The sequence below is a fragment of the Apostichopus japonicus genome, chromosome 4 (genome assembly GCF_037975245.1).
Source record: "Apostichopus japonicus isolate 1M-3 chromosome 4, ASM3797524v1, whole genome shotgun sequence".
In the NCBI taxonomy this organism is placed as follows: Eukaryota; Metazoa; Echinodermata; class Holothuroidea; order Aspidochirotida; family Stichopodidae; genus Apostichopus; species Apostichopus japonicus.
Genome location: NC_092564.1, coordinates 11,123,992 through 11,140,260, shown reverse-complemented (window position 1 = coordinate 11,140,260; position 16,269 = coordinate 11,123,992). Strand labels below are relative to the sequence as shown.

General features: G+C 35.7%; 1 protein-coding gene across 2 annotated transcripts in view; it reads left to right on the top strand.

The window, feature by feature from the left end:
• Window positions 1-6,086: 6,086 nt before the first annotated feature.
• LOC139966435 (uncharacterized) overlaps window positions 6,087-16,269 on the top strand; it is a 47,827-nt gene continuing 37,644 nt past the window's right edge. Inside the window, exons 1-2 of one of the 2 annotated variants that reach the window (XM_071969426.1) lie at window positions 6,087-6,301; window positions 6,631-6,747. In XM_071969426.1, coding sequence (XP_071825527.1) covers window positions 6,669-6,747 — 79 coding nt within the window. In that variant the 5' untranslated portion in view covers window positions 6,087-6,301; window positions 6,631-6,668. Of the gene's footprint in view, window positions 6,748-16,269 lie in introns of both variants that reach the window. The other variant, XM_071969425.1, reaches the window with a different exon arrangement.

Here is a 16,269-nt window from a genome sequence, read left to right as displayed (position 1 = left end):
TAAAAGCCAATTGAAGGCTTCTTACCTGACCAACTGGAAACGTTAACCATGCTTCCCCATTTTAATTGATCCCTTGTTTGCCAAATTTGCGTAGCGTTTTCTTTCTTTCATATGAAATTACTTCTCCTGCTGAACGTATTAAGAACACATTTAGTGGAGTTTTATTGTTGCACTTTCTCCACGGTCTATACGGTCTGTATTAGTTTGCAATACTTGTTACGAAATTTTGAAATGTCATGCCACCGGTGAGTGAATTCGTCATGTTACCTTTCTTATATTCCTAAACTGGGTGAATATATCCTCGTATTTAAATATCAATACATCAAAGTAAAAGAAAACAGATGAAGTTAGACGCTTAAACATGAACAGGTTGAGGAAAGAAAGGGAAAATTAAATTAAACAAACACTAAGAGCAGAGTCTCAAAAGAAAAGCATTATCGAATCTCATGATTCGATCATGCTTTTTTTAATAACAGGTCTTGGTCTTCAACCGATCAAAAAGCAGGTCTTGGCCTTCCACTGATGAACTAACAGATCTTGGCCTTCCACTAATCGACTAGCAGGTCTTGGCCTTCCACTGATCAATAAAAGGTTCCATATCAGCTTCTGATCGACTTACCGGTCTTGGCCTTACACTGGTCGATAAAATGGTCTTTGTCAGCTACTGATCGACTAACAGGTGCTGGCCTTCCACTGATCAACAAAATGGTCCTTATCAGCTACTGATCGACCAACAGGTACTGGCCTTCCACTGACCAACAAAATGGGCCTAATCAGCTACTGTTGAACAAACAAATCTTAACCTTATATTAAACCAACAAACAGGTCTTGGTGGTTTCTTGGTCTTCTACTGATCAACAAACAGGTCTGGGTCAGCTATACCGATCGACTGGCAGATCTTATAGTCTTTTGTTAATTATGAAATATATATATTGGTCTTCTACTAGCAGGTTATATTTGGTGATCGAGTATAGGCAGTCTTTGCATCATTGCTGCGAACTCATGCACTATAGTTAGATGAGTTGAACAGCAATCATCCGTTGGCGTCTAAAGAATTTTTTTATGGTTTGAATATTATTTCACTATTTTACTTAACAGAAGTAATCTTGAACACTTTTGATGTTATTCATGATCATGGACTGCTTTTTCAATTATCTGTCCGTTTTGATCCCTTTCGTAGCGAAGGGAAGCTTAATCCAGACTAAATGTGCCGCTTTTAGCATGAAATTAGAAACGCGCTACTGTAAGTGGAATGAAAATGTCTACCGTCTCTCACATTTTCATCAAGCAAAGAGAGAAAGAGAGCATCATCATTTTGGTCTGCGGAGAGTAAGATCAAATATTTCACTTTCGTGTCAAGTCCATGCATCAGTTGATTGGCTTCGTTCATTAGAAAGACTACTTCTTCCTCCTCAAAAGTTTAACAAAAGAAAGCAATTGAAGCAAGAAAGAAAGCAAAAGAAATCTTGACAACGGGGAAACTTTTTTAAATCGATTTTTGTTTTTTGCTTCCGAACTTTTTAATGTAGTTAATGTCAATTCAAACTTCTTACTACAAATTAGACCCCAAAGTAGATAAGACATGTTGTTTAGAGAACACAGTGAAGACGCGGGCCATGTAAAGTATAGGCTCAACACGCCGTAATGTAATAATTTTAATTTCTTCATCTGAGTCGCCCCCTGATGTCTGTATATACTTTACGATTTGTTGATTAACTGGCCGTCTAATCAATTGAAATGGATGAAACTAGACGTTATTTATGTTTGCATGTCACGTAAAATCAAACATACCATTCATGAAAGCAGCGACTGGCAGGAGAACAGAAATAAACCGTACCTCATTAAAAAAGGTTATAAGGAACTTGGAAGGAGCCCGAGGGTTGGTAGTAATATTCACTTCGTGGAATATAATCAAACGATGGTAACCTTGTTTACTTGACATTGTCATAACATAAGTTTTATACGCTTTATGGGTATTATTATTATCAGTTATCTAATCTTCCATTTAATGGTCTGAGGTTTCTTACCACGTATTCTTACATTTATATTGTGATTCTTTTATTAAGGCGTACATATATTATGATGTTTAACATTATATCTTGTGCTTACAATATTTGAACCTTTGTATCAGCCTATTTCGCGGAGAGTTTGTGTTACTCTTGAATTATAGCTGGCCATTTGCTTGCATGGAAATGTTTACGACAGGTCAGTTGTCGCTTTCTATATTGAAACATCAGGAGCTGGATAAGGTTGTAATCGTGAGACCATTATTGAGTCGTCTCAATGTAATTCCTGATTAGCAAACGACATTTCATATGCTTGAGATAATCTTAGACAAGTTTTGTTTGTTTCATTGCGTTGCGTTGCGTTGAGTTGAGTTTATTTACATATCACACTTGTAAGTAAACAAAAAGACAAGAGTAAACAATATCAAGTCTTACTTCAGTATGAAACGAGGAGTACAAAGAAACCCTCTTAGGGCTTGTAGAACTGTAGCTTATCTGTGAGCTCACATGAAGTATGAAAGGACGTTAGAAAGGAAGTCAGACCTACCACACAGACCAACACTCATCACTTACAATGACACCCTTCAGTCCTCTGTCCTATCCAGTCATGAAGTTCATTGCATGCAATACATTGCAATGCGCTACCAATTAAAATACAAATAGTATAACATTCCATGATTATACATGAATACATATAGAACATTAATAAAGATTTATGAAATGTCAATAGTATAAGACTCGGTTTGAAGGAGTACTTAACATTTAAATTCGTCGTATAGTTGTATCATACTTATTACGGAAGTTGACAGACGAGAAGTACTGCAATGCAGGTGAGTTGACTGTCGAGTATACGATGATGAAGGGCTGCATTGAAGAGATCATTGAAGTTATTAGGTAGCGGATGATTTATGGATCTATATGCGGAAGTTGCAATACTAGTCTTGATGATCTTGCAGTTGTAGTGATGTTAAGTGATTTGAAATGATTAGCAGTGTAGTCCTTAGGTTCTGATATTTCTAATTACACTTTCTTGCATAACATGTAGTTACAGGGTGAAAGTATGTTTTTCACAAATCGGAGGATCAATTCAAAGGTCATGCTAAGATTTCTCAGCTTGTGGTCATGTGAGTATAGACTATCTCTATCCCGCGTTCATATTCTTTTCGAAATACCAATATGCAAAATTCGAAATATATAACGTCTGTCAAGTGCCGTAGATAACCAACTATAGGTTTATCATATTTTGCAATTAATCGTCGGATTCTGAGTAGATTTCTCTTGATTCTTTATAACTGATTATATATAATTTACGGATGGTTTGATGTGGAGTAGGTAAAACTGTCCAATCGTAAATAACAATGGTTGTCAGTGGGCTTATCATAAAGCTGTAAGGGCAGCAAAGTGTCGTTAATGCCGTTAATGTGGACAAGGGTATCTAGGGAAGGGTTTAATTAAACCTGTGAATATTGGATTGTGACCTTCATGGTAGTGAGAAAAGCATTAACAGCTCTTCAGTGCCTTGTGACCCATTTAGGAAAATGTCCCCAACTTAGCTTACGTAAAATAAGGGCTCCCATTGCATAATGTTCCAGCAATGGTAATTATTGTTAAGGATGAAGTGGAACTGCGGAGAATGTTTTTGGTATGTATGGAAGAAACCATGAGAAAGTGCATGGGCTGTGTCTTATACGGTTGTATGTAGCTAGGAATTATAAAGGTTGTACACATATCAACTAAGGTCGACATAAATTCGTAGGGGGGGGGAGGGGGGGGTGTACCAGACACTATAAGCCGTCCAGGGAGACCACTGGGTACTTACATCCCAGATGCATTACAAAACCATCAATAACTGTTTTTTCTGAATTGTAAGGTAAATCTCTCAGTAATATAGTCAACTTTGTGTCGTCTAGGCAACAAATGCAATGCACTGTGGCTTGTGGATTGGGTCGCAACAACAGCTTGCTGTCCTTTCGGAGGATGTTTATAAGATAATTGAGATCTTTCCAAACGTTTTTTTTTCTGCGTTGTAGGTTGTTATTAGTAGTATTGAATAAAGGCTAGTTGTCTATGTAAATCCGAGGTGTAATATTCCAACGACTGGAAAGTGCTGGCTTCAGTTCCTCTCTGCTGGGTTGATGTTAAGATTGGCCCAAATATCTCAATAAGATTGAACGCCACATCTACCGACAACTTCACTAAACAGAAAAGGAAGGCCACTCGAAGCTATCATCATTATGGAAAACATTCCTATTCCAGTTTGGAGTACTGCATATATTTAACCTTTAATAGAAGTACAAGAACGGATCGACCTGACGTCTTCTTTGCCGAGGTTTTTCCGCATGTAGGAGAAATCCTAGTTGAATCGTAGATTAGTTAAATAGGTCAGCGACTACCGATAAGACTGCTACATGTAAATCCATATGTATAAATAAAATAGCCTTGACTAGATTATATTTTGTAGCTGTCATCTTGGTTTTCAAGACTTCTTTCTTTGTTAATCAGTTGCTGACAAAGACCTGTTTGTTAATCAGTGGAAGTCCAAGACCTGTTAGTTGATCAGTGGAAGGCCAAGATCTGCGTGTTGATCAGAAGCTGACCAAGACCAATTTACTCGTACTATTTGTGTAGGAAAAGAAGTGATATATTAAGGAAAGACACATTTTCTTTCTCTCAACGAAGAATATATTGGGGTATCTTTCCAGTTAATTAAAAGTGGTGAAGTGCGGAAAATTTAAAGTGGCGTCAAAAACATCTTTCAGAGACAAAATGTCGACATATCCATGCAGATATGACTTCATTTCAGTATAAATATTGTTTAATAGCAAAGAGTAACGTCGTCCATCCTAGGAATGCAGATGGTATAGTTCTTGATTTAGAGCCTTTCAATGTTTATATTGTTTTGGATATCGGTGAATCCAAAGCAAAAAATAGGACCAGCAGATAAAATACTGAAAGTTTCACTTTGAATATCGTTCTTTATTGAAAATATATGCTCGTTTTTATATATTTTTTTATCTCAAAATGACTGCATTTTTACATGATATGTTTCTGTTTGATAAACGGATTAGATTTATTTATAGCCAGCAATAACGAAAGTGAGGGTGTGTAATATAGCATTGGCACCACTATATTAAGAACTCTCCAGTGCAATTTTTATACTCCGTACATTTTGTGTGTAGACGTTTAACGGAGTAGAACATCGGTAAATATAGATAAAGGAGGCAGATATATATATATATATATAACTTCTTGATTGGTATATATCTCATGAGATTTGTCACTGACCCAAGACGTTAACAGGAAATTTTAGTGTTATTCGCGGACGTTGTTACACCCTTTCATTGGTAACTCTTTGATTAGTACCCTTTAATTTCGGCACATTTAGTAGCATGACGTTAAACTGATCCTCAGCAATTATCAGTAATCGAAGATTCCTAAACTCATTTGATGTAACGCACGGATCCGCCAGTGACATAGGACTTTAGCGGAAGTTGTTGTTGTATTGACGGATGTAGGGTAATATACACTAAATATAATTCAAAATGCAAATATTTATTTACACGCATGACGATAGTCATAAATAGGTGAAGCAATACACAAGTGAGATGAAACTAACAAACCGCGGAGCTTTTGAACCTTCATACTTTTTCGATCTTTCTTGGTAATTCAAATAATTCTCTAGTTCACATCCATCCCTTACAGTCGAAATCGGATAGAACGTGTTGTTGTGTTTTTTATTGATTTAAACGGAAAAGTTATGTCGTCATACTTTTGTTTTATTCATTTAAGTAAATATTCGGAGAAAATTCTTGCTCTGGATGACGTCAACAAAAACGATGATTTGAGTTTCGTTTCCGCAAGACGATTTTTTTTTATATAATTTTATATATAAGCATTGTGATCCTACAATTGTTATATAGTGCCCTCTATTAACCCCGCTTGAGCAGACTCATTACGGGAGTAACGCCAACGTCATGAATTGTAGCCAAACGAAAATATCTCGAGTTTTTTTTTACGGCTCATTGGTTACTGCTCGTTTACGTCATATCGTAAGTTCTCTTACCTTAATAACAGAGATTGTACCTTCTCTCCCAGTCACTTTAAGAGACTGATTTTCGGCATGACGTTTCTTTATACTTGGGATGTGTTAATGACATAGTTCACTCGTTAGCAGATACTCCGGTTATCTGATTTCTACTCAGTCGGAGGAGTTCGAATCACAAAATTATACACGATAAGAAAATATATTTAAAAAAAAAAGTCTTGACTGAAAAATAAACATTCGTCCATTTTCGGTTCGTGGTTTAATTTTTATCTTGTTTTAAAGTTTTTGCCAACTTTAGGAATCTAAATAGTAAATGCCACTTATTGGACTTCATTTATTTCATTAAGAAACACAATAATTGAAAGACTTTTATATAACGGTTTCAAAAGACAAATCAAACGACACTTTCGTTATAAAACTTTTACGTTTATAAACAGTCGAAAATATGAGAGTTTTGGTACATAAAAGGAATGAACTTTCCACCACTTTACAGCAAATCTGATCGAAGGTGTTGCTCGTTGTGGATGTTTTTCGCTTTGATATATTCCGTGTGTGACTTATAACAATTTTATACCACAGCATATACGGCAGGTCGGTCTCAGACGATACTTGTTAATATGTGGACTATGAATCAGGTGAACCAACTTCTACCCTGGATACCAATCCTTTTAGGATTTTTATTCTTCGGCATCACTGGTGAGTAAATATATATATTTATACAATATATACAAATATTAATAATATCAATAAATATATCGAATCGAATAATAGTTCTGTATAACCTTCTTTTGAAGAGAAATGTAAGACCAACTCAGATTTTTGCTAGGTTAAAATCTTATTCAAAACTAAATTTTGAATGTTTAGGTTTCCTTTAGTTTAGTCTCTTTTAGTTGTTGGAAGAAAACATATCACTTTTAAAGATTTAACTTACTAAAGAGAAAGTTGACAATGTATACTCAGGACTGTTCACAGACATGCAAATTGAATCGCGATGTCTGCGATGAATATTTATTAATGGTTATTGGTTTTGTACAGTTTATATAGTGTTCTCATCGTAAGCTATAGGTAACGTTATCGTAAATGTTTTATAATTGCAATACGAAAAATGTCGTTAAACATTGATTTAAATAGAGTTTACCTGTCCGTGGATGAAATGACCTTTGGATACGGGACATGTAGCTATATGCTTGGCGATGCATCTCAGTGTAATGTTACAATTTCTACTGATGTGTGTAAGTTAAGTGAATTATAAGGTTTATCCAGGAATGTCTAGATTCACAAAATTCTTGCATTTGACAATTTGGCATTTATGAACGGTAAAAATCACAAGGAAATATTTCAGTTAGGTTAACGAAAACTTGGTTATTTATATCACTACAAACAGCATCCTATAGTAAATGAATTGCAGAATTAATCAATCAATTGATTTATTTATATTGTGTTTGATATGGCCGCGATATGATATGATATGATATGATGATATGGTGTTATTGATATGGTGTCTGATATGGTGAGATGGTGATATGATATGATATGGTGTTATTGATATGGTGTTTGATATGGTGATATACGGTGAGATGATGAGATAGTGATATGGTGATATGATATGATATGGTGTTATTGATATGGTGTTTGCTTGTGACAGCGTATTGGTCAAAGTACAGTGATATGAGCGGAATTACGTATATTGCCTTTCTAACTTACAACAGCATAAGTGTGTGTGTGTGTTCTATGGTTGCGATGATTCTTTAAAGAACGAAATTCGTTATCTATTTCTAACCAGTTTTCATAAATTCAAAACAAATCAAAGGTCGGTGCCCTTCCTGCTTGCTTGGCCTCTTTATAAAGGACCACAGTTAACATATATTGTATAGTGACGATGTAGGTAAATTATTGGCAAAACATCCACTAACTCCTAAACCTAACTCCATTTTCTACTGCTTTTTCTTCTTCATCTTCTTCTTTTTAAATATTTCTCTACATTAACCAAATATCTTGTACAGTGTGGGGGTGTTGGGTTCGATATCATGCTTGTTGACAATGACTTTTAAACCAGGAACATGCTAGTAGTCGAGTGCTTCAAACCCAAACTTTTGTGAAAAGCCTGAAAAGTGCTCTTTTTTCATAAAGTAAACGTTATAATTAATTTTTGAGAGCAACCTGAAAAGTGCCCTTGTCTATGAAATTAAAAATGCCCCATTTTGTTTATTAAAGTAAGCTTTTCCATTCTTGGTATCCCGAAAAGTATATTTTGGTAAATGAAAAATGTTTAATAAATTAATAGTAGCCATCAGCTGAAAACAGGGGCGGGACTCGCCCAAATTTTGAGTTAAGAAAATCCTGTGAAAATTGCCCTATATACTTCATAAGTTGACGTGCCGCTTTTCTTCACACGTGACTGACTGCCCTTCGAAGCTCGTTCCCTCCTCCGACCCAGATATAGTCCTCTTCTGACGTCCCTGTTCTGTTTATCTGCATTTCATGCCTACATGCCTAGAATAAATGACATTGGCAACCTGATACCAGGGGAGACTATTCAGAAAACGCAGATAAAAGGGGATTCGTAATCACTCCATTTACGATAGCCTCTATGAGATTACGGTAACTTCCTATCCATTATTAAAACATTCGCTCCCGATGCACTTCCTATAGTATATTTGTCCATCACAGACATATGTATCCGTATGAAACCTTTTACAGTGTCATGCCTTACTTTGCCCTCAACTGTCAGGAGATATAAAAAATTAACTTGAAAAAAAAAAGTATCGTTTCATGTGCCAATCAAAATATCGATCATTCTCAGTCTCGGCCAAGACGTCATATGACTTTATAAGTCAGGATTATACAAGATTATATTCTATGATACACGGTCGAGTCGAAATAAATGAAGAAATATGAAAGTTGAGTTATATACTGATGCAACTGTTTTTGATCAGATTACTTTCTTATCCGTGGATAACAAAGTCTTCTTGCCCAAAATAGGTATATTACAACTGGATGGAATTGTTCATTACTTTCCATAGGGAATAAAAAAATTAAGACTTTCTACTTTAGAGTGGCATGCTATTAGTGGTTTGTAGGGTATTCATACTCCAACAAATAAACAGAATTGGTTTTGTTTTGCCTTCATCCTTTCAAGTTGATCGGTAATCTAAAGTGATGAGAATAGAGAATACGAATGTGCGATATCCATTAACTCGTATTACATCGAGGTTTTTCAATACCGTTATAATCGTATCTATGTCTTCCTCCGTGAAAGATTTTCTTTTTTAAAAAGTGTCAAGGCAAGATGTTGGTTGTTTGGGGAGGGGGGGGGGGGTACGAGGAACCGGTATGCAGCGTAGTTTAGTTTCACAATTGGAGTATTGCTTATTATTACTTCATCATTATTATCATTATTATTATTATTGTAATTATTATAATCATTAAATTGTTGATTGCTTCTTATTCATTATTATATTTATTTTGAATTATTACCGGTTCGAGATGATATGTAACAATTACCGCTTAGAAACCAATATGCATAACTTTATATTATTCCATCTGGTATGCTTGATATGTTTTTTATTATTATTATTATTATTGTGGTTGCATTTTTTTTTTGGAGGGGCGTTATTTAGACTAATACTTTAATTCTACTAATCTACAACATAAAGAGAAAATAAAAATCATTGAAATGTATAGCCTATGCAAATGCATGCATACATACGCTGTTCCTTGAAATATGCAATGTGGAGTATTTCCCAACATCTGTCGCTCTTAAAGTTTTTCCTCCAGTTTACCTAGAAGGGATTTATAGGGAGATTTAAGATTGAGAGAACAAACGGTGTCAATGAACCATCAATCTTCGCAAACGATCTTCCCAAATCTCTTAACGCATCCCTACAGTACATTACCTCTTCTACTTGGCTATACATTAAACATCTTAAAATAACTATTCCTCGTGAAAGTACATCTTAGCTATATCTATAGTGTACTTTGGGATATATAACATTTCAGGTCACGTCAATAATGTATAAACTATCGATCATATGAGTAGGTTATTGATACGCATATACAGATAGGCCTATGAGCAACTTGGTTCTATTCTATACCGAGAAAAACAATTACCTATAGCCTATCAAATATATTGCATCTCTGTAGGTAGGTCTTCACGTTGAAGACGTGTAGAATGATCAAGTGTGAATATTTACTCCCCAATTATATAGCTGTTGGTTAGAATATGTTTCACCAAACATTTATGGTAATTTCTACTTCTAAGCGCGAAAGCGGAAGAGACGAGGAGGTAGACAGACGATCAAGATAGTGTTCATAATTATATTCATTTGTGTCTCATAATTTTCGGCCATTTACAATGAATTATATAAATTATTGGCGGTGTTTTTTTCTTTCGTATAGGCTTTAATGAAATTATTTTCGTATATATATATGCGTATTTTCAATATAAGTTATTCTATATGGTTCAGAATAAATAGCAATACAGAGAATTTTAATTAATCAAGTCGGATGATATAAAAGATTTAAGGCTTATTATGTTCTCCATATGGCATTTTCCACCTAATACCGCTTTGATGTGGGGTTAATTTCTCAATTATATTATCCTATTAAAACGCTTTATTTGCAGTTCAGTAACTGTAATATATTCAGAGATTATATTTAAAACAGATAAGGGGATCTGAACATTTAACCATATAGAATTACCATATCTGGGTAATATTACATGTATGGGTGAAGCTTAAATTGCCATAATCTAATCATTCAGTAAGATATGGTGCATTAAGTAATTTGGAAGGCATACAGGGACTCATAACCTATAAGAGGAGTACAGATCATTTTAATGAAAAACAAACCAGTCAATTGGCTCGTTTGAAGATGAAAAAAAAAAACAATAAAAAAGAAACATTTCTTATCATAAACTAATGTTTTTATCACCATTTGCACTTTTAGTTTGTATCTGTATGTTCTATTCTAAAATTATGTGCAAAATTAAGATGATATAAATAAACCATAGAAAAAAATGTACGTAATACGCAAGATCGCAATAGAGGCAAACGACTATCATTGGCATACATAAGAAGACAGAACAGTAAATCAATAAATCAATAATTGAAACATATTTGAAATATAAAAGAAGGGACACATACTTCTGTGAAACAAATACAAGCTACCAAAGATGGGGGATAGTAGGAGGGGGGGGGGGGGATCTATGAACTAATGCAGATCAACCATGAAACGATTATACAATTCTTTTACAGATCCCTTTGTGTAGATTATCAAGTTCTTTTCTGATCTTAGTTTGAAAATGTTGTTTTCTTATCAGTAAGGGCAATGTCCTCCAGATCATTGTCGTTGTAAACATTTTGATGAAAGGCTAAATGCCATTATTATAGTAAAAAGATTATATTATGTATATTTCTAGCGTATAATACAAAACTTAAACTGTTTGTATATGATCAGTCTCATAATGAGCAACCTCCGATCGAGAGAACGCTGTAAGCAGTTTAGTTTCCACACTAAATTGGTTGACAAGTAGTATGCCCTCACTCCTACTATTATCGATTGAGGTTTCGAGAGGTGTTGTCATAATTAAAAAATAGGAAATGTCCTGTAGGACAATCATTGATTCAAATATTTGATAAAGAAAGAAACAACAACTTTCAATCGTTTTGTTGTTATTAGTTAAAAGATGAGCTGGTACTTAAGGCTTACAGTCGTTTTGATAAAGTTTCTTGACATGTAGGCCTAGTTTCAATTTCCCATTATTTTGCGGTTTTGTTTATTACATTTGTGTAGGTTTGTGGTTTGTAATACCGATGAGCTCAATAAAATTGTTATGAGTATTATGTAAGTAGGTGGTTCCTCACTATATATTAATTATCAACTGAAATAAAGAGTACAGTCTTTTTTAATCGGGTTAACTGACAAATTTTCGGTGAAAACACTTTTAATAATGTCAAACCTGATTTATCGATTGTTTGAACAACTTAGCATCTATAAGCTCAATGAATCGCAGACACGTAGAAACGTTGATCTCCGATACACTGAGTACCGTATATAACTGTAAACAGGTAAAAAAAAAACTTTACTGCTGTTCTTCATTCACTTAAATTTGCTATGTAGTTTAACTATGTTGGGTAAACATATTCGTGTAATTAAAATTGGCACCATGAATTAAATAACAATAGACTTCATGGCTATCTTCTCGATGATACGGATTTATAAACGATCGAAAACAAAAATATGGACTCGAGACTGGACTTGTGTTGTACTAATTTCGAAAAATACTGGACTGAACACATGATGAAAGTTGAGTCACATTAAAGGTACTACAGTAATAATATAAGACACTCCATTTTCAATATACAGTGGACACATTTCACATGTAAATACAATAGGGACCTTCACAGGTCTGAGAACAGATAGCAAAGACTTTCACACCTTTTAAAAGAAAGCAAAAATAGTAAGTCAACACATTTTGCAGACCAATGGACCTCCTCACTCTGACAGCATAGCAATGCGGACGACATTGACACGTTTTGCAAGTTTAACATTTCTATTTTTAATTTCACAGCTAGTAGGCTGCAATAGGCGCTCACACCTTTTACGAAACAGCTATGACTCACACACTTTGATAACATTATTCAAGTCGTCCTCACGTTTGCGATCAGAATTATATGGCTTCAACACCTGTGAGAAGAGAACTTGTGACTTCTGCATATCGTTTGTAACCTTACCAATTTAATTCCACACGTTGTTAAACTACAAATGTTAATCGCTTTCAAGTCAGAGCCAAGAGCAATGTTCCAAGGGAATTTTGAGTTTTTAAGATGCAAAAACAATTTAAGGAGGGTGATATCAACAAGTCAAAGAAGGGCACAATGTCCCGCGTCCCAGATACGTGGAAACTTGATGATGGCACAGGAGGAGGGGTACACGGTAGTCGGTACGGGGAGGGGGTGGGGGAGGCAGGATCACCGTGTCCTTGTCTCGCTACTGGCCTGATGTTCCGACGTCGTCGAATTTAGGGCTTCAAATCGGTTCTATTTAAGTTGTAGACTTACTGGGTGATCTTTCTAGGTCGAAAAGTGCGATTGAAAACCGTTCACAGAACACGTGATCTAACCCGTTTTGTACTCTTTAAGTTATGTGTTCGCAATATTTCAACGTTACAATAATATACACCCGCCCACTGTACGCTCTTCATGCTCATATAGCAAGGAAGTCGCTGCCAATGAGATGACATTCAATCTCCGGTTTTCATATAGTGTCATTTCCAATGCAATTCCTTTAAGTTAACACTACAGATGAGTGATGATGATGTGCATTTTAAAGTTGTTGGAGTTTTGACAGCCCATCATAAAAAAGGATGCAAATTCTGTTATCTTTGGGCAGCCTTTCCACTTGACGCTAACTCTGAAGCAAATATACAGAAGAGCTGTTAGAATCATTTGTATACGGCTACAGGGCTAACATCCCATTTCTATTCATGTAAAGTTGCCAACACTTTTGTCCTACATTGTTTCTGAATGATATCCACAACAGGGCATGCAAGATTTCTTTTGGCAATGTTACGACTAAATAACCCTTTAATTAAACACTTCCTCTGAGAGAACCCAGGCATGGTTAACAGCTACAAAACTTGGAAAACGTAAGTGCATTTTGATTAGAATGAGTAACAACAAAACAGGTATTATATTTCTAAGAAAAATGGTACTTATGTATAGGATCCTGTAGGTGCTCTTAGTTTATAAGCTTTGCGAGGATATTTCACCAATAACAGCTTTTGATGACTATATTTCAACAACATGCAGCTGAGACGTTTTGCCAACGCAAGGGTCATCTCGATGCGACGGAGTCAGTGTGAGATTAATTTGCTGTGTTGTTTCTGTTTTAATCATTTTTTTTGTGTATACTGTTTTCTTATACGCATTGATGCTAAATGGCATAAATTTCTGGCTGGCCTACTTAGCCCGAGATCAATTAACGAAGAGAAGGCGATGATAGATTACAAGGGTTGACCAAAACCCACCCTCCGCACCATCCACACAATTCCTACCCTCCCCACCCTCTACAGACCATTTTAATACAAGATTTATGCATGTGTATGCGTGTGTTTCGGACTATACATATATCATAATTTAATAAGTTTTTATGTCCCGTCAGTCAAGGCGAGCGAATCAACATGTTGCTTTTTCCTGACTGGGAGCAGACAACGTTCATACATGTAGTTTGCTGTCAGTAATATTTTGTCACCTAGGTCTAAAGAACGTATCCGATCAAATCATATACTTGCTAAGGAAATAACGTTCGCCTTGACTAAACACCCTAGACATTTTGTCTTAAAGGATATATTGTTCCCCTGATCTGAAATATCGAGGAAAACCTTTTTCCCGTATATATAGATGTTGCAAATCAGGCGAAGGTCCATATACTTCAATACTTTAGCTAATAAAAATACTACGCAGTAGTTTGAAATATCTTATTTTACTGGTCTTATGACTTAATTTCGCAGTAACTATAGTTACTAAGCTAACAAGTTGCCGTTTTTCTTTACATATGCTTGCGGCGAAAGCATATCAGGCCCTGCATGGAAATCATTTTGTCGTTAATATAATTCATACTATGATCTTAAATATGATATATAATTTTTGAACAATGCTTAAGACAATATGATTGTGACTGAGTATAACATGGATTCCTGTGTGGTGTTGGAAGTAGCCTTACAATAAACCAGGAAGACTTTACATGGATGGCTTGGAAAATATTTCAGAGAATTTTATATCTTCGTTTTTCCCCCTCATGATCTTGAAAAGGTCGCAAGTAGATTTGGCGCAAAAGAAAACTGCTTGTGTTGATTACATTCAGTTGGTGAAGTGATGACCATAGAGCAGTAGCCTAGGCCAAAAAATTGATGTCGATAATCGCAAGAAACGCATGTTAATAAATTACCCGTTGAGTGGCTACAGTCATTAAGCTATGTCGTAAAACTGGGTACAGTAATATAGTCAACACCGCCAAGCAATAACCACAAATGTCAAATAGTTGTAATGAGTTATAAATTACAAGCTAAGTTCGTTCATACAGTTTATAGCGACGGGTATCAATTTAATAGGCTTACATACCCACCCCAAACATTGTATTAGGGGGTAGGGAGGGGGGGGATATAAATTCGGCCGACTTTGATTGATTTGCTGGAAGCTTGCTAACATCTATAAACGACCCTAACGACCATTAGTGGAACTGCTTTCAATTTTTATCGAGAATCTCTTTAAGGTCTTCAAAGATGTAGATCTGACGAAATTTTACTTCTCAATATTTGAGAAAGTGGTCAGATGTCTAGCTACACTCTCGTCCATCGGATGGGGCACGTTAACCGGCGATCCCGCGACAGTTTCCAAAGGCACTCATCGAAAATAGAAGACTTGATGTAGGCCGGTATATTTCAACGATATTTGCGTGCATATATGATTTCAAGAGTTTCCTTTGGCTTCCTCACCCGTGGGGAATGTTACATTAATCCAAACTTTGTAGACGTTCTCAACGACGTTGGACCCATTGCCAGCTCCCGGAAATGATATTCTTAGAAACAGATTTGCATTTCGTCGATCATGCTGCAATTTCTCGATTGTAGATTTTATCTTTATTATTTATAAAACCAATAATATTACACATGATCTTTGAAACATTTGGAATCAGACAGAGTTAATCCATTTCAGCGAGAAAGGATTATACATTAAGGGGTCATCCATGGACATCCATGAGAGTCCAAAAAATAGTCATAACCGTCTGGTATATGTTCGTAATGTAAAATGTCAGGTGACTACCCATGTAGGGAGTCTGGGAGAGCCTCCCTCCCCCCCTACCCCCGAAAGTACAATTGTGGTATTAACTACTTTATATTTTTGTTGTGAGTTTATAGGGTGGATGTTGACAACCCCCCCCCCCCCCTTGCCACACCCACCGAATGGTACATCATATACATGTTAAGACCCAGACATGTTTATTGAGATCATTTCATCTATGGAAACCTACCTCGACAATAAGTGCAAGTATTGGGCCCTTTTTTCAAATACAATGAGGCCCTCTTAAAGATATCGTATAAATATAGCATTTGACAAAACAAGTAGGTGTTGAAATAGCGCTAATGAAGCTGCAACGCGAGGATAAGAATTACCAGGTCAAAGCAGAAGCAATACTAGCTGCAAATGAGCGGGCGGT